This window comes from Macrotis lagotis, chromosome X, assembly GCF_037893015.1.
Source record: "Macrotis lagotis isolate mMagLag1 chromosome X, bilby.v1.9.chrom.fasta, whole genome shotgun sequence".
NCBI lineage: Eukaryota > Metazoa > Chordata > Mammalia > Peramelemorphia > Peramelidae > Macrotis > Macrotis lagotis.
Window position 1 is genome coordinate 134,200,104 of NC_133666.1, and position 21,713 is coordinate 134,221,816.

Sequence of the window (21,713 nt, forward strand, 5' to 3'; positions counted from 1 at the left end):
TTCTCCCAGGATTTTCTGGTCTGGATTTTATCTAGCAGCAGTTTCTGTCTTCTTGGAAGAAGGCAGGGCATAAATCTTAAACAAATTAACTAATCTTGCAGGGGGTGGAGGGTGGAACAGTAGGGAACAACTTGGGAAAGGACTGGTGAGATCCATAACCCTGATCCCTTGATGCCTCATTCCTTGGCAACATGGTGAAGGTAAATACTAGCATGGTATTATTTTCCTGGAGAGACCTGGGGGAATGTAACTAGACCCTAGCATCCTCTCCCCTCCAAATAGCACCAGTTACTACCACTGTGGGAACCTGAGATCTGTTTTATCCTCACATTTTAACAATGCTTGCTATATTTCCAAAAACACTTTCACATCCATCATACCTCATATTATTCTCTCACTAATCTGAAATGCTCACAATTTCATAGAAACTTAGGAGAAGATAGGTTTGATGACTTTTTCAAGGTTATATCATTAAACTTACAAGATATTAGATCTTCTGATTCATAGGTTTCATCGTGGTAGGGGTAAAGGAAGTGTAGAAAAGGGAGAGAGAAAAGAGAGGAAACTGAATCTGGATCAGTTTGTTTTTATTATGATGATCTCATAGAAGACCTCACTTAAAGGCAAGAGGGCTTGACCTTCTCTGGCCCTGGAGTCCAGCTTCTACTTGCCTCCCCAGAGTAAACTGACCACAGAGTTCCCCCCTCTCCTAAGGAGTCAGAATTTGGAGTCTTCTGTCTCTCAGTCCCTTCCTTCCCATTGTGGGAGGAGACAAGCTTGTCACTCTCTGACAAGTGCCGGATTCCACATTCTCTCTTGTCCTCTCCATTCTAGGAAGTGGGGGAGGCTTCCAGAATGGATGAAGTTGGGAAATGGAGACACAGAATCATCCCATCTGCTTTGGCTGGGTCCTTGGAGAGTGGGAGCCATCATGCTGATGTTTTGCTCTTATTCTTCTGCTTCCAAATTCTGAATGAACGGGACTTGGGCTTCTTCTTCTCTGCTCCATCCTTCTGGAGGTCTGCAGGGAAGAGAAACATAGCTGAATCCTTGGCTAGCCAGACTATCGACTATCACCTACAAGAGCAGAAATACATGGAAAGGCAGTTGTCTAAGTATATGCCCATTTTATAGGACATGAGTCCAATGTGCTCATTTTATAGATGAGGAAGGAAGACTGAAGCCTAAAGAAGGAACATCCAAGTCATATAGATACCCAAGTCTTCTGGCCCCAAATCTAGCCTCGAGTTCTCCATCCTCTGAACCTCACATTCTCTCCAATATTTTACTCATCTTTGAATTGGAGATAATAAATGCACCTACCTCCCAAAATTGCCCTTACGATGAAAGCAGACAAGGGGTGTACAGTTATATATCAAATGCTATATAATCAGGGATAAATGACTTGGCCAGGGTCACACAGCTAATAAGTCACTATTAATTGTTCATTTTAAATTATCCAAATCCTTCAAAGATCATTTTTTTAAAAAATCTTCTTTCCCTCATTACTATCTCTTCATCTCTCTCACCATAAATGTTGCTTAATGCATTCAATCAGGTTTTATTATTATATGTATAATATATTATATATATATATATATTATATATATATATATATAAGTCTAACATGATTGGATTTTTTTTCATGTTACACTAGTTTTACCTTCTTAACTGAACAATAAGGACTTTGGGTTTTTCCTTGTCTGTTTTTACCAGGGTCTAACAGGGCTTTGAATACATAAGGCCATAGTCAACTTTTGTACATTTGACATGATTCTCTATCTTTTCCTTCTGGACACTTCTCAGGGTTTTCATCTCCTGGTTCTAATCACTTACCTTTCTGACGATTTCTTCTTTCTCAGGTTCCTTAATAGGACCATCATCTATTTCACACTCCCCAACCTTGAACACTCCTCATATTTCTGTCCTAGATTCCCTTCTCTCTTCTCCCTCTACAGTCTTTATTGGTAACTTCATCAACATACAAAGGTTGAACTATCATGTCTATGCAAATGATTCCCAAATCCATATATCCAGCCCCAGTCTCTCCCCTGAGTCTCAGGCCCACATCACAAACTACAAATTGGGCATTTTAAAACAGATGTTCTGAAGTCATGTTAAACTCAACATGTCAAAAACAACTCAGGCATCATCTTTTGTACAGAGCCTTTTCTGCTTCCCCTCAGCTGTGAGTTCTCTCTCTCTCCCTTTAAATGACCTTGCATATGTTTGCACAAATGTTTGTATATGTTTGTGTTTATTCATTCATTTGTGTTCTATATATTTTTATATGTATTTGTTGTCTCCTCCATTAGAATTTAAGCTCCTAGAGGGAAAAGATTGCTTTATTCTTTGTACTTGTGTCTCCAGTACCTTGTACAATGCCTTCATGATGTTCAATTATTCAATCCTTTTTCAGGCATATCTGACTTTTCATGCCCCCTTCTTTGGGGTTTTCTTGGCAGAGATACTGGAATAATTTATCATTTCTACATCACTAAAAACAAAATCAGCCCTAATCTGATTTCAATTACATTAAATTAAAAAGGGTTTGCACAGACAAAAGCACTGTAACCAAGATCAAAAGAAATGCAGTAAACTGGGAAACAATCTTTACAACTAATGTTTCTGACAAAGGACTCATTTCTAAAATATACAGAGAACTGAGTCACATTTTAAAAAAACCATTCCCCAATTGACAAATGGTCAAAGGATGTAAAAAGGTAATTTACAGATGGAGAGATCAAAGCAATCCATAGTCATAAGAAAAATTGCTCTAAATCATTGCTTATTAGAGAAATGCAAATTAAATTTTCTCTGAGGTACCACTTCACACCTCTCAGACTGGTCAATATGACCAGAAAGGATAATGAGCATTGTTGGAAGGAATGTGGGAAATCTGGGACACTATTACATTATTGGTGGAGCTGTGAACTCATCCAACCTTTCTGGAAAGAAATTTGGAACTACACCCAAAGGGCAAAAAAATGTGCATACCCTTTGATCCAGCAATACCACTACTTGGTCTATACCCTGAAGAGATGATGAAAAAGGGTAAAGACATCACTTGTACAAAAATATTCATAACAGCCCTGCTTGTGGTGGCAAAGAATTGGAAATCAAGTAAATGCCCTTCAATTGGAGAATGCCTTTACAAACTGTGGTATATGTATGTCACAGAACACTATTGTTCTATTAGAAACCAGGAGGGATGGGAATTCAGGGAAACCTGGAAGGATTGGCATGAACTGATGCTGAGTGAGATGAGCAGAACCAGAAAAACACTGTACACACCAACAGCAACATGGACTTGCTCATTCCATCAGAACAACAATCAGGGACAATTTGGGACTCTCTGCAATGGTGAATACCTTCTATATCCAGAGAAAGAACTGTAGAGTTTGAACAAAGACCAAGGACTATTACCTTTAATTTAGGAAAAAACCTGATATCTTATTGTCTGATCTTGCTATCTCTTATACTTTATGTTTCTTCCTTAAGGATATGATTTCTCTCTCATCACATTCAATAGTATATACCATGTAAAGACTGACAAATTGCCTTCTGTGGGGAGTGGGGGAGGGAAGTATGATCAGGAGAAAAATTGTAAAACTCAAAATAAATAAAATCTTTATAAAAAAAATACTTTACCATTTCCTTCTCTAGCTCTAGGAAACTGAAGCAAACAAGGGTAAATGACTTGCCCAGGATCATGCAACTTGTAAGTGTCTGAGGTCAAATTTGAACTCAGGAAGATTAGTCTTCCTCACTCCAGGTCCAGTGTCCTATCCAATGTGTCACCTAACTGACTTTCTAATGCAAAAAAGGAAGGGTCCCTCAATTTCTGAATTCAATACAGTAATAGATTTGGAAACAATAAATAGAAAAGAAATTTTTTTTTGTTTTTTTGTTGGTTTTTTTTTTTTTTTGCAAGGCAATAGGGTTAAGTGGCTTGACCAAGGCCACACAGCCAGGTAATTATTAAGTGTCTGAGGCTGAATTTTAACTCAGGTACTCCAGGGCCGGTGTTCTATCCACTGCGCCACCTAGCTGCCCTGAAAAGAAATTCTTTTTGGAAAATACCCTAAAATTCAGACTAGGAATGTAAAAATAGAAAAGATAGCTGCTATTTTCTCTTGATACGATCTTTATTGGTAGAATTCTAAATTATTTTGTTACAATTACTAGTATGCTGAATTCAGTCTGGGGCTACAGAATAGAAAGAAGAATATAGGTGTCTAATAAGTACTTGTTGATTGATTTGCTGATTAACTGATTTTTTTTTTTTCCAGTGGTTAGAGGGCTATATTAACAAAGCTAAAGTCAATTTGGATGCAAATTTTGACTGGATAGCTTCCCTATGCTTCTGGGTCCTCACTAACCAGGCCTAATCTGATCAAATGGTCTGTCAAGTAAACCAAGGAAGAGTGTATATGTGATTGTCTCAATGTATTTAGATTATGACAACTCTGGTTGAGGGAGAGAAAGGAGGTGTATAACCAAAATGGTGGCCTATATGCCTGACCAACATGGCAGATCAAGGGAAAGGCCCAGTCAATATTTTAGAGCTTTTGATATCCTTCCTTCCCATCTTTTCCAACAGGTTGTTCTCATCAACACTCCATCTCCTCCTCTTCTTTCTCCTCCACTACCCCCACCCCTGTCTCCTTTACTGCTACCTTCTCCTTCCAAGTCTTCCTCCATCCTTTAAAAACTCTCCACAAATAGGGGCGGCTAGGTTGCTCAGTGGATAGAGCACCAGCCCTGGAGTCAGGAGTACCTGAGTTCAAATCCGGCCTCAGACACCTAATAATTACCTGGCTGTGTGACCTTGGGCAAGCCACTTAACCCCATTGCCTTGCAAAAAAAAAAAAACTAAAAAAAAACCTCTCCACAGAGCATACTATGACCATTAGCCATTATCCTCTCTCTCCTTCTAAATTCTCTTAGAAAAAGCATCTACCTTAAAGGACCTTTTCTTCTTACTCTCTTCTAAACTCTCTGATAACTGACTTCCATCCTCATCATTCAAGTGAAACTGCTTTCTCCAAAGTTACCAATCATTTCATAATCGCCAGATCTAGTAGTCTCTTCTCTAGTTTAACTTCTGTATTCAACACTGTTGTTCTCCCTGTGTTTGTGGATACTTTCTCTTCTCTGTGTCATATCATAACTGTTCTTTATTGATTGTCTCCTCCTACCTGTCTGACTGTTAGTTCTCAGTCTCTTTCACTAGGTCTTCAAATATATCATGCCTATTAGCTGTAGGGTCCCTCAAGGCTCTATTCTGGACCTTCCTCTCTACTTTCTTTATGCTCATTTACTGATCTCATCAGCTCCCATGGGTTTAATTATCATCTCTATGCAGATAATTTCTAGATCTATTTATCCACCCCTAGTTTCTATCCTGACCTCTAGTCCCACATCACTAACTGTCCTTTGTTCATTTCAAACTGATTGTCCCATAGGCATCTCAAACTCAACATGTACAAAGCAGAACTCATTATCTTTCCTTCAAAACCCTCCCCCCTTATGAACTTCTTTTTTACTTTCAAGAGAATCATCATTTCAAGAGAATCACCCTGATTCTCAATCTTGTATCAACTTCATCTCCTCTCTCTCTCTTACCCCACAAATCCAATCAGTTGCCAATTTCTTTCTTCTCAACATCTCTCACATATGTCTCCTTACCATTCATATAGATACCACCCTGGTCGGCTTCTCATTCAATCTTGCTTAGACTATTGCAATAGTCTTCTAATTGGGTCTCTCTGCCTAAAGTCTCTCTTTTACAATCTCTTTTCTACTCAGCAGAGTAATTTTCCTAAAGCGGAAGGCTCACCATGTCACCCCCCCGATCAGTAAACTCTCTCAGCAATCTGTTACCTACAGGTTGAAGTACAAGCACTTTCTTTCATGTTTTTTGATCTTCAGAAACTGGTTTTTCCCTACTTTTACACTCTTCTGTTTTATTCCTCTCTACACTCTCAACCATACATGCATATTGATCTTTTTACTGTTTCTCAGATATGACATTCTATACCTGCTTTCTTTAGATCTTTGCACTGGCTGTTCCTCCTGCTGAGAATGCTTTCTCCCAATTTCAGACTCTTGTAATCCTTGGTTTCCTTTAACACTCAGCCCAGTGGGGCAGCTAGGTGGCACAATGGATAGAGCACCGGCCCCAGAGTCAGGAGGACCTGAGTTCACTAAGACACTTAATAATTATCTAGCTGTGTGACCTTGGGTAAGTCACTTTACCCCATTGCCTTAAATAAAATTTTAAAAAAGACTCAGTCCAAGTACCATCTCCTCCAGGTCATTTTTTTTATTTATTTAAAGCAATGGGGTTAAGTGACTTGCCCAGAGTCACACAGCTAAGTAATTAAGTGTCTGAGGCCGGATTTGAATTCAGGTTCTCCTGACTCCAGGGTTAGTACTCTATCCACTGTGCCACCTAGCTTCCCCCTCTGGGTCATTTCTAATATCCCCCAGCTGCTAGTGACATCCCCTCTAAAACTTCATTCCATCTACTCAAATTTATTGCATGTTGATTTATATTTGTAGTTTTCCTCATTGAATGTAAGCTCCTTGAGGGTAGGGGCTATTTTGGCCTTTTCTTTGTATCTCTAGCTTTTAGTACTGGGTAAGTGCTTAATAAATCCTTCTTGATTGAATATTTGATAAAGATTATTATCTTGAACAAGGAAGTGGCATAAGGTATTCAAATTTCATCAACATTTTTGTGGTTCTACTTGATTAACCTACCCAAACTTAGAGGACTATTTCAGACTTCATTTCTTCCCACCCTCTAAACTGAAGTCACATTCTTAATGGACTTTAAAATGACCTTTGATTCACTTCCTCAGATCATCGTTTGGACCCCCCCCCCCAGTTAACCCCAAACTTTTCCCAAGAGGGATTTGCCTTCAGATCCTAATTACTGCCTTTTTGAATAGGGTAGGATGGTCTTAAACATGTATAGATTACCTAATTTCTGGATCATGTTTTGGATCACCTGGTCTTCCTCCTGCTCCCTGAAAAAAAGAAAGAAATGTTAAGGTAAAGGTTAAGTCCAAAATGCATCCTGGCAATGACAATTGTGGGACAGATTCCTTAGGTCTGGACATCACTCTGATACCCAGATCCACTTTATAAGATTACTGGACATCTGAAGCAGGAAGATACCAGCTCTAGACTTTTAACATCTACAATTGCTAGGAGTAGCCCTGGGTTAGAAGATTAGAATTGGTTAACTATACTTGCCAGTTTTAAAAAGATAAAAAGAAATTAAACCAAAACAAACAGGAAATACAGGCATACACACATAAAAACCCCTCCAACAATGCATTTACTGGCAGAAGAAACTAGCAACTCACAAATGACCCCCTTGGCCATTTTAAGAGAGGTCGGGGGCCAAGTGGTGCATTTTCCTCACAGTTAGTGCAAATCGGCTGATGTATTAGCTGACTATGTTTTTAAAGGAGTCTATGGAGAAATATTAAAACCAGAAGAAAAAAATCTTACCAAATTAACCTCTCACCCCTGATTCTCCCCTCCCCTTTCCCAGGAGACAAGGAACTAGAATTCTACAAAAACAGGGCTTCCAACCTTTCATAGAGACCTTAAGAGTCCTTCTTCATACAGGGGGAAGGGGGAAACTTGGGAAGAGGCTGAAAACAAGACAATCTACCTAGAAGAATGATTTCCTGTCTACCCATCTCCCTGCCCCCCAACCCAGACTGACCCCTGACTACTTCAAACAAGTTTTTCTCAATCCCTTTCTCACGGCCTGCCAATGGGTCTAGTTCTGTCATTCTCCCAGTTACCAAGGCTAGAAGCCTGGAAGTCTAGCAATGTGGTTCCTCCCTCCCTTCCCCAGTCAACAATCCTATCCTTTTCTTCTTTTTCAGCATATGGCAGCTGCATCCCTTCCCCCCCATTATTTGCAATTTGCTTCTGGCCCTCACTTCCCCTGAATATGAATTATTCTTGCAATAATCTTCATATTGGCTTGTTGCTTTTAATTCATCTAGCACATTGCAATCAGTTCATCTTCTCTAGCTTTCTTTGTCACTCACCTACTCAAAAGCATTACAAGGCTCCCTATTGCCCTTCCATTCAATCTAGCACTGTCCATGTGTGTTATCTATTTACAGATATGTATACACATTGATATCAGCAAGCTTTAAAGATTGCTTATTCATCTGTATGGTCACTGTTTTCTAAGGAAAAACAAGGTTTGGAAATCACTTCACTTCTTACACCTAGCTTTGTTACATGGACAAGCCAATTAATCTCTCCAAGCCTCAGTTTCCTCATCTGTATTATAGGACTATAGATTGTAGCATTTTCTTCACATGGATTTTATAAAGATCAGATGGAAAAACTATAATCTAAAGAATAGTGGATAGACCACTGACTTTTGAGACAGAGTACAGAACTTCAAATGACACTTGTGTCATTCAGGAAGACCTGAGTTCAAATCCAGCCTCAGATACTTACTAGTTGTAAGAGCCCAGACAAGTCACTTAACCTGTCTGTCTACTTCAGTTTCTTCAACCATAAAATGGTATTTATAATAGCCCCTACCTCATAGGGTTGTTGTGAAGATTAAATGAGATAATAGCAGACAGTAGTACCTAATTAACACTTATTCCCTCCCCTCTTTTTCCTGACACTTAAGACCTTTGTGGACTTATGCAAGTCACTTAACCTCCTTGAGCTTCAGTTTCCTCATCTAAATGTGGAGGACATTGATTTTATCTCTTCTACCTCTGCTTTGTGAACTTTATTATGCTATACATATTTCTATTTATCAGTTGTTTCTCTGGATGCAGAAAATATCTTTCTTCATATGTCCTTTTTGTAGTTACTTTGAGCATTTATAATAGTCAAAAATGATATATTCACCTAAAGTCATATAAATAAAAAGCCTGATAAATAGAAGTATATATATATATAGAGAATAATATTACACACACACACACACACACACACACACACACACACACACACAGATACCACTATTTGTTTCCAATTATAGCTATCTCTAGTGTGAGGGGGAGGATAAAAAATAAATTTGTTATACATAAGCTTATTATATATAAATAGAACAGCAAGTTGTACATAATAGATTTTCAGTTTCATATATAATCATTTTAAAAATTATACTGTTATGGAAATGCTTGTTTTATCCCATAAATTAAAAATAAAATATATGTTAAAAAGAGGAAAAACTTTAGTATTCCATATAAATGTTAGCTATTATAATTTAACCCTTATCCTATACAATCTTGTGTAGTCCTTAATCAATGTTGTTCTTGCTTTGTAATGCTTTTTAGGTATATTAATATTGCCACCCTTACTAGGGACAAAACTACAAGACTGAAATAGTTTTTATCCCCTTCTAGAAATAAAACTATTAGAACCCTCTTGAGGTCAGGGCTATGTCATTTGATATGTGCATTTTGCAGGGTCTTGAGATCTCCTCTTCTCTAAGTCCACCCTTGAGGTCTCATTGAATCGTGAAGGCAATCATAGGACTTATATTAGTGGAATACCAGCTGTGCCTGATGACTAGGCAGCTATTCTCTCTTAGGGGATCAGCCCTACCAAGTTTCCAAGACCAGCTTGGAAATGGTGTTTTGAATTCTTTAGTCCAAGCAGTTCTCAGAAACTATATTATAAAGAGATTATAATCTGCTTCAGTGGAGGGAATACAGGAAGATAAAATCTCAAAAGATAAAAGATAAAATCCTTGGGGAAGCTAGGTGGTGCAGTGAATAGAGCACAGGCCCTAGAGTCAGGAGTACCTGAGTTCAAATCCAACCTTAGACACTTGTGTGTCACTGTGTGACCTTGGACAAGTCACTTAATCCCGTTGCTTTGCAAAAACAAAAACAAAAAGATAAAACCCTTGAAGTAATGATATAACATCCTCAGGGTCCAGGACATCTAAAATAAGTACTTTTTTATTTGTTGACTTGAGTTAGAATCAAGTACCTTGCCTAAAGAATAGGGTTGGTAGTAATGCTCATCCCAGTCCTTGCCTGCACAGTTGAAAACATCTCTGGGTATTGTTGTTGTCCTTTTATTTGTTCAGTTATACCTGACTCTTCCTGATCTCATTTGGGGTTTTCTTGACAAAGATACTAGAGTGATTTGTCATTTCCTTTTCCAGTTCATTTTACACATGAGGAAACTGAGGGAAACAGAGTAAAATGACTTGCCCAAAAATAAGCCAATAAATGTCTGAGGTCAGATTTGAATTCAGGAAAACAAGTCCTAACTCCAAGCCCAGCACTGTGTCATCCAGGATCTTGAAATTGTCAGGCTAAGCTCCTATTTTCCCCAAAGCCCTTAATCACTCAGTGTCAACTCCCCACACTACCAGTCTCATAAAAGGGGACCATAATGGAACTTGGCTAAAAGCTTACCCTATCTTAACTTTGATTTCCCCATCTGTAAAATATGGATAATTGTTCATATTGTCACATTCTTTATTGGAGCTGGGGGAAATTGAAGGGATGAGTGAAACCACAATCAGAAATAACTTTGGAAAGACTGAGATAGATATAAGGGATGAAAGATATGAAGAATCCTTGTTTTCCCACCCTGCCTCTTGCCCCATTTCATTACCCAGGTCCCCTACCCCAGACTAGATTGTCCAAATCTCCCCTTTTTGTTCCCAGTCCCCTCCTATCATTCACCTTGCCCACCCCATCCTAACCTGATACGATCTTCGTCCAGACAGTCCACGATGTCACTGCGATCATTCACCGTGTTCACATACTGTTCCAGAAGCTCCTGCTCCCTTTTTTTCTCCTTTGGTGTCTTCAATGCCTCTGTAGGTTTAAAACAGCAGTGGTCCTACCTATTCTGTGTTTCCCAAAGCGAGTAAGCTATTCTTTATCAAGTGGTTAATCCCTACTTCTCCTGCAGGTGGCAGCATCTCTTCTCTCTGGTGGTAGCATGGAAGCCAAGAAACTGGGACTCTATGACAAGACATGTTTCCAAAGCCACAGAATCACAGAATCTTAAGTGTTAGAAGGAACCCCAAAGGCTATCTAATTCAAACCTCTATTGCTGGCAAGATTAAGACCTCTTGACTCTGGAATTGAGGGTATTTTAAATGCTTTTAGCTAAGTAATAGACACTTCAGAATGGTGTAGAGCATGGGTATACAACCTTTTAGCTCTTCTTGGCTGCATAGCCCAACAAAAAACTTATCAAGGGATACATATAGAATTTAATATTTATTTATGACTACAATGTAACCCATGAGTATAATTTTAAAAATATAATAACACACAAATAGACTTGAGGGGCTCAATGTGGCCTTTGGGCTGTGGGTTAGACACACCTGAGGAAAGGACACAGGGCAATGGAGAATACCATCTGCATACAGAGAAAGAATTATGGACTTTGAACAAAGACCAAAGACTATTACTGTCAAATTAGAAAAAAAAAGCATTATATTATGCAATATTACTATCTCATACTTTATTTTTCTTCCTTAAGGATATGATTTCTCTGTCATCACATTCAACTAAAATCAATGTATAACATGGAATCAATGTAAGGACTAACAGAATGCCTTCTGTGGGGGTGGATGGGGGGAGGGAAGCAAGAATGGGGGAAAAATTGTAAAACTCAAAATAAATAAACTCTTTCTTTAAAAAAAAAAAGGACACAGGATAAGTTGATAAGTCACTCCATCTCTCTAGACCTCGGTTTCATCATCTGTAAAATAAGGGGCCTGGGATATACTCTTCAAGGTTCCTTCCAGCTTTAAACCTTATGATTTAGATGCTAAGGTGAGAAGACTCAAGACCGGGAGCAGCAACTGAGTAGCCTAGGGAAGATGTGAGGGTGATGGAATAGCTATCTTTATGAATTTTCAGGGCTACTATATAGAAAAGGGATCTGCTCCTCAAAAACAGAACTAATAATAATGGGTAGAAGCTGTATAGAGACAGACTTAGGTTTGATGGAAGGAAGAACTTTTAAAATTGAGTTATCCCAAGTGGAATAGAAATACTGGATCCTCCCTCATTGATGGTCTTCAGACAGACCCTGGATAACCTCTTCTCTTCAGATACTGGAGGCTGGTTCACTATTAGGTTGGATGGAGATTATATAGCATTTGGGGTCCCTTCTAACTCCCTAAGATGTTGTAATTCTTCAATTCCATTCTAGCCTCTTCTGCTCCCTGATGGGAACATTGATGTCAAGTAACTGGGAGTCAAGACAACCTTCCAAAACCGATCTCTGTTTCTATGAATTCTGGCATTGTCTTTTTATATTCATTTTTTAATGTAAGCAGTTTTGTTTTTACATCACCTCCACCTCTAGATATCCTTCTCCCTCATCTGAGAGAACCATGCCTTGTAACAAAAGAAAAAAGATTAAAAAAAGAGGAGAGCACTTCAATTGACTTATTTCACATCTCTGTGTTTCTTAGGAGGATCCTTTGAGCAATGATGCCCAGATTTCACATGAGCAGATATCCTTCTCCCTTTCTTTAACTGGGGCAGTGAGGAAGCTAAAAGACTTGGTCATCTACTTACCAGGTTTTTCCAATAAGTGGCGAAGTTCACCAGCAATATCAAGCTGCATCTCCTCCAGACGCTGCTCCTTAGCTCTGGAAAAATTCAGCAAAGAAACAAGTTTCACAGCTGAGTTCTGAGTGACCTGAGCCTTATCTTTCCCACTCAACTCAGGGTTAAAGTCACCAGGGGATCCTGTTCTCTCAGGATGTCTTCCCCAATTACAGTCCAGTTCCAGGTCGCTCTTTCATTAGAAAAGACTGGGCTAAGAGGAGGATCCTGCTCAACCCTCCAACCCCAAGTGTATAAAGGAACAAGCAGAGGGTTATATGCCACCACCCCCACTCAATCAGCCATCAGGTGGGGGGGGCGGGGGGGGGGCAGTAATGAGTTAAAGATTCATCAGATCATACTCACTTGTACATCAGTTCTGACTCCTGCCTCAATAGCAGCTGCTTCTCATGGATGAGTTTGAACCATTCTACCATGAGAGCATCTTCAGAGTCATCTAGACAACAAGAGGAGAACAAGAATAATCTTAGATCAATATGGTCTGGTGAACCCTAAATACCATAGGTAACCAAGCAGGACTCCACTTGGGTGCAACTAAATGTTTCCACTGTTCCCTGCCACCTCAAATAGTGTGAACCTCTCCTGTTCACCTAATTAAAACAGATATCTAAAATCCCTTGGTGTAGTCCACAAACAATACAGCAGACTCCTCAGTCAAGGCAGCTTTCTTCTACCCCATATTGCAATATGGTCCTTCAAAGCTTCTGAACAACAGAAGCCCCTCCCTTTGCCCAAACCTTGTTTTCCTTAAGGGAAAGAATCAGAGTTGAGCATCAGAAGATGGAACCTGAGATGAAAATTGACAGAAACTGAAGCAGGGGACAGATTTCAAGGTCCAAGTAAAGAGTGAGGAGAGGGAACCAGAGAGAAAAACCAACGGTTCTTAGAGTATTAAACATTGGTCCCCAAACCACAAAGAATAATCCAAATGGAGTTAGAAAAGAAATTAGAACCCAAAGCTTGAGTCACAAGTCAGAACAAGGGTAACTAGAGAAAGTATCAAGCCACGGATCAGCCCTTCTCAGCTACTCCTCACAAGAAGAGTGACTAGACCAGTCCCCTTCCCAGCAGGTAGATGTGGTTAGCAGGTAGCTAACCAATTTCCAGCCAAGAAAGCATTCCTGGAAGCAGCCCATCCCTGACCCTACCCAACCTGAATCCATTCTCTTCTCACTTGAACTTGGAGCACTCCTGCTAACTTACCTCCCTCAGCTTCCCGAAGCTTGCTCTCTAGGTCTATGCCTTTCAGTTCTAAAGAGTCCAGTTCTCTCTCAATGCCCTGAATCTTCTTCTGGATCTCTTCCTCTGACATATAGTCAGGGTGGTTCTAAGAGGCCGAAACAGAGAAGAGGAAAGTGATGAGAAGGGAAGAGATGAGAAAGTATAATTAGACTTGGAGTCAGGATGATCTTGGTTCATTCAGCTCCTGCCTCTGACACTTGCTAACTGAAGTGACTTACTCCAGGGTAAATCACTTAAATCTCTCTAAGCCTCAGTTTACCCATCTATAAAAGGAGGAAATTGGATATGATGGCTTATAAAGTGCTTTTAAGTTCTAAATCTATGATCCTATGACCATTGCTTTCTCCCCTTCCCCCACACTGCCCCTTACCATTCATATCCTGAATAATCTTAAACGTGGATGGGATTCACATTTATAAATGCTTAATTCCTAATGTGAAAAAAATAATGTCAAGCCCCATCCTTTCCCTATAATAATGGTTCTTTCCATTTGCCCTTCATTATCCTCCTCTCTACCCCCCCCACCCTAAATTTTCCCCTGATTCTCAATTTCTTTTGCTAACAATTTCTCTTTTCAAACATACCTGGACTAAAGATTTCACCTCCTTGTTCGATGAGATGGGGAAGCTTGTTTCTGAAAAGGAAGCAAAACCTTTAATACAGTGAGACTTGGGCTCTTATCTCCTGATGCTGGGAATTTCAATGACTGTCCCCCATGTCTGGAATTCTCTCCCTCCTTAGCTACATCTCCTTGCTTCTCTGGCTTCCTTCAACTCCCAGCAAACATCTTCCAAAACTCATAGGGTACAAATAGACCCCTTGTAGCCTATGTCACATTCATTCCCTCCCCCCCTTACCTTAATTGCTTATTGACTCAACCAACCCCTCAGGTCCTGACTATAATCTTTGATATTCTTTGTTTAGGGTCTGAGCCCTCTCAATGAGCAAACAAGACCACAAAAATACTCCATACATGTCACAAGATTTCCATGCCTACAAACATCAAATGACTCATGAAATTTTTCTTTGGGCTATTTCCCTTGGGGGAAAACCAAAAAGCTGTGGGTGGGAAGATAGGAAAAGTATTAGAAAGATTGAGGAAGGGGAATGGAAGGAGGAAAGGAGGGTTTGAACCCCCACTACAGGCAGAGAATGCCTCAAGCTGACCTGGCTTGTTGAGTCGAACAGGTTTCTCTGGAGGGATGGTTTCTTCCCACTTTGGCTCAGGCTTCATCCAGTTGTCAGAAGTATCCAGGTTGGATGGTATCAAGAGCTTCTTCCGGCCTACTGATGAAACAGTTGAAGCTATATAGAGAAAGAAGAGATGGACAGACAGGGACTGATGAGGACCAAGTGGATTCGTAGTCCATTTAGGCCCACATCATCCTTAGTTTTCATTTTTTTTTTAGGTTTTTTTTGCAAGACAAATGGGGCTAAGTGGCTTGCCCAAGGCCACACAGCTAGGTAAATATTAAGTATCTGAGATTGAATTTGAACCCAGGTACTGCTGACTCCAGGGCCAGTGCTTTATCCACTGTGCCACCTAGCCACCCCCTTAGTTTTCATTTTTAAAATGAATCTTAACTCATAAACCCACTGGAATTCATCTTCCTTCATTCCTCAATCACACAGATTTTTTTAACCTTTTTCTCTTAGTTATAATCACCAATCCACCCCAAACCTAAACCAAAGACCCAAAGAAATAGAACAGAAAAGAACTCTAAACCCTAAGAATTAGTGCTTGTTGAACTGAATGGAATTTTTTTCAATGGTAGAGATGGTTTTGCATTTAAACATTCATACTCTCACCTAGGCTCCCTAAGGTTGAATGGTATATACTCCTAACAAAGTTAGCAGATATCATGAAACTTTGGTGCAAAAACAGTCAGTTATGAGAAACGAATTTGGATCTCAGTTGTGCCAACCTGTCAAGTACCTGAGCTCAAATCTGGCTTCAGATACTTTTTTATTGATTTTTTATTTTTCCAAATATATGTTTTGAAAGTTTTTTTAACATTCATTCAAATACCTATGTATATTTTTAAATCACAAAATTTTCTTCTACCCTTCCTTCCCAACCCCCCCCCCCCAGCAGCTAATAGGTTAATATTGTACATGCACATTTGTGTTAAGCATATTTACAGATTGGCCATTTTTGGTATGAAGAATAAGGATTAAGGGAAAGAAATACATAAAAGATTTTTTAAAAAGTGAATGTAGTTTGGTTCTGTTTTTCTTCCTCTGGATGGGGATAGCATTGTCCATAGCTGATCTAATACAATTGTCCTAGCTCTCTGAACTGAAATTCATTGCCACTACAAAAAAGAGCTGCTATGAATATTTTGGAACATGTGGAATTCTTTCCCATTTTTTATGATTTCTTCTGGATGTAGACCTAGAATTGGAATTGTTGGATCAAAGGGTATGAACTATTTTATTGCTCTTTGGGCATAGTTCCATATTGCTCTCCAGAATGGTTGGATCCGTTCACAACTCCACCAGCAATGCATCAATGTCCCAGTCCTCCCACAACCTCTCCAACACTGATCATTTTCCCTTTTTTCTCATCTTGGCCAATCTGATAGGTGTAAAATGATACCTCAAAATTGTTTTAATTTGCAACTCTCTAATCAATAATGATTTGGAGCATTTTTTTCATATGATTATTTTTAGCTTTCAATTTCTTCATTGGAAAACTGTCTATTCATATCCTTTGACCATTTATCAGTTGAGGAATGACTTTTAACCTTATAAATTTGGTGCAGTTCTCTATATATTTAAGAAATGAGACTTTTATCAGACTTGCTAGTTATGTAGATTGTTTCCCAGTTTTCTGTTTTCCTTCTAATTTTGGCAGCATTGATTTTATTAGTGAAAAAACTTTTTAATTTAATATAGTCAAAATCATTCATTTAGCAGTTCATAACATTCATTTAGCAGTTCATAACATACTCTTCTTGTTTGGTCATAAATTCATCCCCTTTCCATAAATCAGATAGAGAATTTTTGGTTTATTAATTTATCTATGGTTCCCCTTTATGTCTAAGTTCTGTTCCCATTTCAACCATATTTTGGTATAGGGTGTGAGATGTGGATCTATGCCTAGTTTTTGACATACTATTTTCCATTTTCTCATCAATTTTTGTCAAATAGTGAATTCTTATCCCAGAAACTAATGTCTTTGGGTTTGTCAAACAGTAGATTATGAAGTCATTTACTACTGTTTCTTTTGAAACTATCTTAATCCACTGATCCATTACTCTATTTCTTAACCAGGACCAAGCAGTTTTGATGACTGCCACTTTACAGTATAGTTTTACATCTGGTAGAGCTTAGGCTATCTTCCTTTAATTTTTTTCCCATCAGTTCCCTTGCTATTCTTGACCTTTTGTTGCCCCAGATGAATTTTGTTATTATTTTTTCTAGCTTGGTAAAATAATTATTTGGTAGATTGATTGGTATGGCATAGAATAAGTAATTTAATTTGGGTAGAATTGCCATTTTTATTATATTAGCTCAACCTAACCATGAGCAATTGACATTTTTTCAATTATTTAGATCTGACTTTATTTGAGTGAGCAGTGCTTTATAATTGTGTTCATACAGTTTCTACATTTGACTTGGGAGGTAGATTCCCAAATATTTAATGTTGCCTACAACTACTTTACATGGAATTTCTCTTACTATCTCTTGCTCTTGGACTTTACTGTTCATATGTAGAAATGCTGATAATTTATGTAGCTACTTTGCTAAATTTGTTATTTGTTTCAAGGAGGTTTTTAGATGATTTTCTTGGGTTCTCTAAGTATGCCATCATATCATCTGCAAAGAGTGAAAGCTTTGCTTCCTCATTGCCAGTTCTGGTTCCTTCAATTTCTTTTTCTTCATTTATTGCTAGAGCTAACAGTTCTAAAACTATACTGAATAGTAATAGTGATCCTTGTTTCACCCTTATTGGAAATGTTCCAAGTTTATCCCTATTACATATAATATTTGTTGATGGCTTTTTAGATAGATACTACTTATTATTTTAAGGAAAACTCCATTTATTCCTAAACTTTCTAATGTTTTTAATAGGAATGGATGCTGTATTTTTATCAAAGATTTTTTCAGCATCTATTGAGATAACCATAAGATTCCTATTGGTTTTTGAATTGATATGTTCAATTATGTTGAATGTTTTCATAATATTGAACCATCCCTGCCTATCTGGTATAAATTCTTCCTGATCATGGTGTATTATTCTAGTAATAACTTGCTGTAATTTTTATTTCAGATTTTTACATCAATGTTCATTAGGGAGAGTGCTCTATAATTTTCTTTGTTTTGATTCTTCCTGATTTAGGTATCAGTATCATGTTGGTAGTATCATAAAAGGAATTTGGTAGAACTTCTCCTGTTTTTTAAATAGTTTATATGGAATAGGAATGAATTGTTCCTTAAATCTTTGGTAGAATTCACTTGTAAATCCAACTAGACCTGGAGGCTTTTTCTTAAGGAATTTATTGAAGGTTTCTTCAATTTCTTTTTCCTCTTCTTTAATCTGGGCATTTGTATTTTTGTAAACATTCATCCATTTTATTCAGGTTATCAAACTTATTGGCATACAGTTGGGCAAAGTAGCTACAAATTATATCTTTAATTTCCTCCTCATTGGTAGTTAGTTCACCTTTTCATTGCAATTTAGTTGTCCTCTTTCTTTTTTTTATCTGGTTTATCTATTTTATTGGCTTTTTTTCATAAAACCAACTCTTAGTTTTATTTATTAGATCAATGGTTTTCTTGCTTTCAATTTTATTAATCTCTCCCTTAATTTTCAGAATTTTTAATCTGGCATTTAATTGGGGATCTTTAATTTGTTCTTTTTCTAACTTTTTTGGTTGCATACCCAATTCACTGCTCTCCTCTTTTTCTATTTTAATCATATAAGCATTTAGAGATACAAAGTTTCCCCTCAAAATTCACCTTGGTTGCATTCTAAAAAATTTTGGTATAATACCTCATCATTATCATTTTCTCGGATATAATTATTATTTCTACAATTTGTTGTTTGATTCATTCATTATTTAAAATTAAGTAATTTAGCTTCTAATTAGTTTTTCATTTCTCTTTCCATGACTCTTTATTACATGTAATTTTTATTGCATCATGGTCTGAGAAGTATGCATTTATTATTTCTGCCTTTCTGCATTTGATTAAGAGCCATGTAATGCCAAGAAAAGTGTATATTCCTTTCTATCCCCATTAAATTTTCTCCAGAGGTCTATTACTCCCCTTCCTAGCTTCCTTCTTGCTTATTTTGTGGTTAGATTTATCTAGTTCTATCTAGTTCTGAGAGAGGGAGTTTGAGGTCCCCCATTATTAAGGTTTTGCTGTCTATGTCTCCTTGTAATTCACTCAACATTTCCTCTGGGAATTTGGCTACTATATCACTCGGTGTAGTTTCCTTTCTTATCCCTTTTAATGAGATCTGTTTTTGCTTTTGCTTTATTTGAGATCAGGATCACTATCCCTGGTTTTTTACTTCAGCTGAAGCATAGTATATTTTGCTTAATTCTTTTACCTTTACTCTTTGTATATCTCATTGCTTCAAATGTATTTCTTATAAACAACATATTGTAGGATTCTGATTTTTAATCCTTTCTGCTAATCACTTCCATTTGTTTAGGACAATTCATCCCATTCACATTTACAGTTAAGATTAGTAATTCTGTATTTCCCTCCATGCTATCTTCCTCCATTTATATTTTTCTCTTTCCATTCCTCTTATTCCTCCTCAAACAGTTTTATTCCCTTTCCCTTTTAACTTTTTTTTTAGGTTTTTGCAAGGCAAATGGGGTTAAGTGGCTTGTCCAAGGCCACACAGCTAGGTAATTATTAAGTGTCTGAGACCGGATTTGAACCCAGGTACTTCTGACTCCAGGGCTGGTGCTTTATCCACTAGCCACCTAGCCACCCTTAACTTTTCTTTTAAAATTTAACTTTCAGTTTATTTTCACTTATACCTTCACCTTCCCTTTTATCAGTCCCTTCTTCCTTTATCTTTCCCTTCCTCTGCCCTGCCCTTTCCTGTAGTGTAGGATTGATTTTTAAACCCAAGTGAGAATTTTATCCCCTCTCCAGCCTCAGACAATACTTACTAGCTATATGACCTTAGGCAAGCCACTTAACCCTAATGCCCCACAAAAAACAACACCAACAACAACAAAAGAATTATTATCTCATTTGATTGTTATTATCCAAATTTTACAGATGAAGAATGGAGGCAAGTAGTGGTTAAATGACTTGTTCATGATCTTACAGCTCATATCTGAGACTGGATTTGAACTGAGGTCTTCCTGTCTCCAAGTCTGGTGCTTTATCCATTGGAATTCAGGTCTCAACATTTTATCTCCAATGACACATTTACCTCTAACATGAAATGATTTGCCTGTTCACACAATTATGTTGGAGATGTCACTCAAATCCAGGCAATTTACCCCAAGGTAAGCTCTCTCTCTACTAAACCAAGGAACAGAGAATGTTCTTATATTTGAGAAGCAAAGCTAGAAGAAAAGAAGACTGCCATAAAATCTGTGGCAGCTACCCAAAGTTAACCCCTTTGTTCAGTCATGTCTGACTCCCCATAAGTTCATTTAGTTTTCTTGGCAAAGATACCAGAGTGGTTTGTTATTTCCTTCTCTGGTTTACTTTACAGATGAGGAAACTGAGGCAAGCAAGGTTAAGTGATTTGCCCAGGGTCATACAAGTGTCTCAGACCAGATTTGAATTCAAGAAAGTGAGTCTCCCTGACGCCAGGCCCAGAGCTCTATTCACTGCACCACTTAGCTGCCTAGAAGAAAGGAAGACTGCCATAAAGACCTGCCATAAACCTCCCAAAAGTCAAACTCTACCACCCCAAATACATTCTACTGGAAGATCAACCTATCTCCTCTAAATGTTTCTCTGGTGCCTTAATTTAGGATCATCCTGTATTTGGTTTTTTCTCAAGTCATCAAAGCAAGACCTAAATGCCCAGTCTAAAGAAGGAAGTGAGATACCTAAAAAGAAAACTAATCAGGGGGAAAGGATATGAAAAAAGCTGCAAAGCAGAGATATCAGTCCCAGCCACAAGTCTCTCTCTGCATGTTTTCATTAAGGAAGGCTTGAAATGAAAAGCATATTACACACAGAAATATACATGTACACACACATAAGAAGACACACAAACACAAGACATAAGAATTTAGGCACTAAAAAACCACACCTACAACAAAGGAGGACACAATAAAGATACATACAAACATATACACATTAAAACATGCACACATGTGAGGATGCAAAGACATAGAGATGAATGAATGAATTGAAAAGGCATAGAAAAATGTACATGGAGGGCTAGAACTATAAAATGATTGTATTACTTTTTCTAAAAAAATTATTCAAATATTTTCATAGCAGCATTATGTAATAATTGCAAAAAATATATAATAAAATGAAACAAAATTAGAAAAGAGCCTAAATGTCTGGAAAGAGGGGAAAAGTCCAATAAATTGTATTTTAATATAACATAATACTGTAATACAACTGAGATGAGAAAGTATGAGACATCAGAGAATTAGGGGAAGACATCAATGAAATAAAAAGTAAAACCAAAAGAATGGGATTTATAATTAACCATGGTCGCAGAATAGAAGATACAAAGGAAAAAGGGTTAGCTTTGAAGTTAGAGGGCCTGGATTCACAGCCTCTACTAACTAATTTGACCAAAGGAAAATCACTTTATCTCCTTTGGTCTTCCTTTCCCAATCTGTACAATAAGGAGGTTGGACTAGAGATAGCCTTGGGGAGAGTGTCTCTTGCAACTCT

At 37.9% G+C, this 21,713-nt stretch overlaps 1 protein-coding gene across 2 annotated transcripts in view; it reads right to left on the reverse strand.

The window, feature by feature from the left end:
- Positions 1-496: 496 nt before the first annotated feature.
- MICALL2 (MICAL like 2) overlaps positions 497-21,713 on the reverse strand; it is a 66,080-nt gene continuing 44,863 nt past the window's right edge. For both annotated transcript variants that reach the window (XM_074207756.1, XM_074207755.1), the window contains 8 exons: positions 15,033-15,170; positions 14,450-14,499; positions 13,827-13,950; positions 12,969-13,059; positions 12,573-12,646; positions 10,733-10,847; positions 6,991-7,037; positions 497-1,021 (listed from right to left, as the gene is read on the reverse strand). In XM_074207756.1, the coding sequence (XP_074063857.1) occupies positions 930-1,021; positions 6,991-7,037; positions 10,733-10,847; positions 12,573-12,646; positions 12,969-13,059; positions 13,827-13,950; positions 14,450-14,499; positions 15,033-15,170 (731 nt within the window). In that variant the 3' untranslated portion in view covers positions 497-929. The remainder of the gene's footprint in view (positions 1,022-6,990; positions 7,038-10,732; positions 10,848-12,572; positions 12,647-12,968; positions 13,060-13,826; positions 13,951-14,449; positions 14,500-15,032; positions 15,171-21,713) is intronic.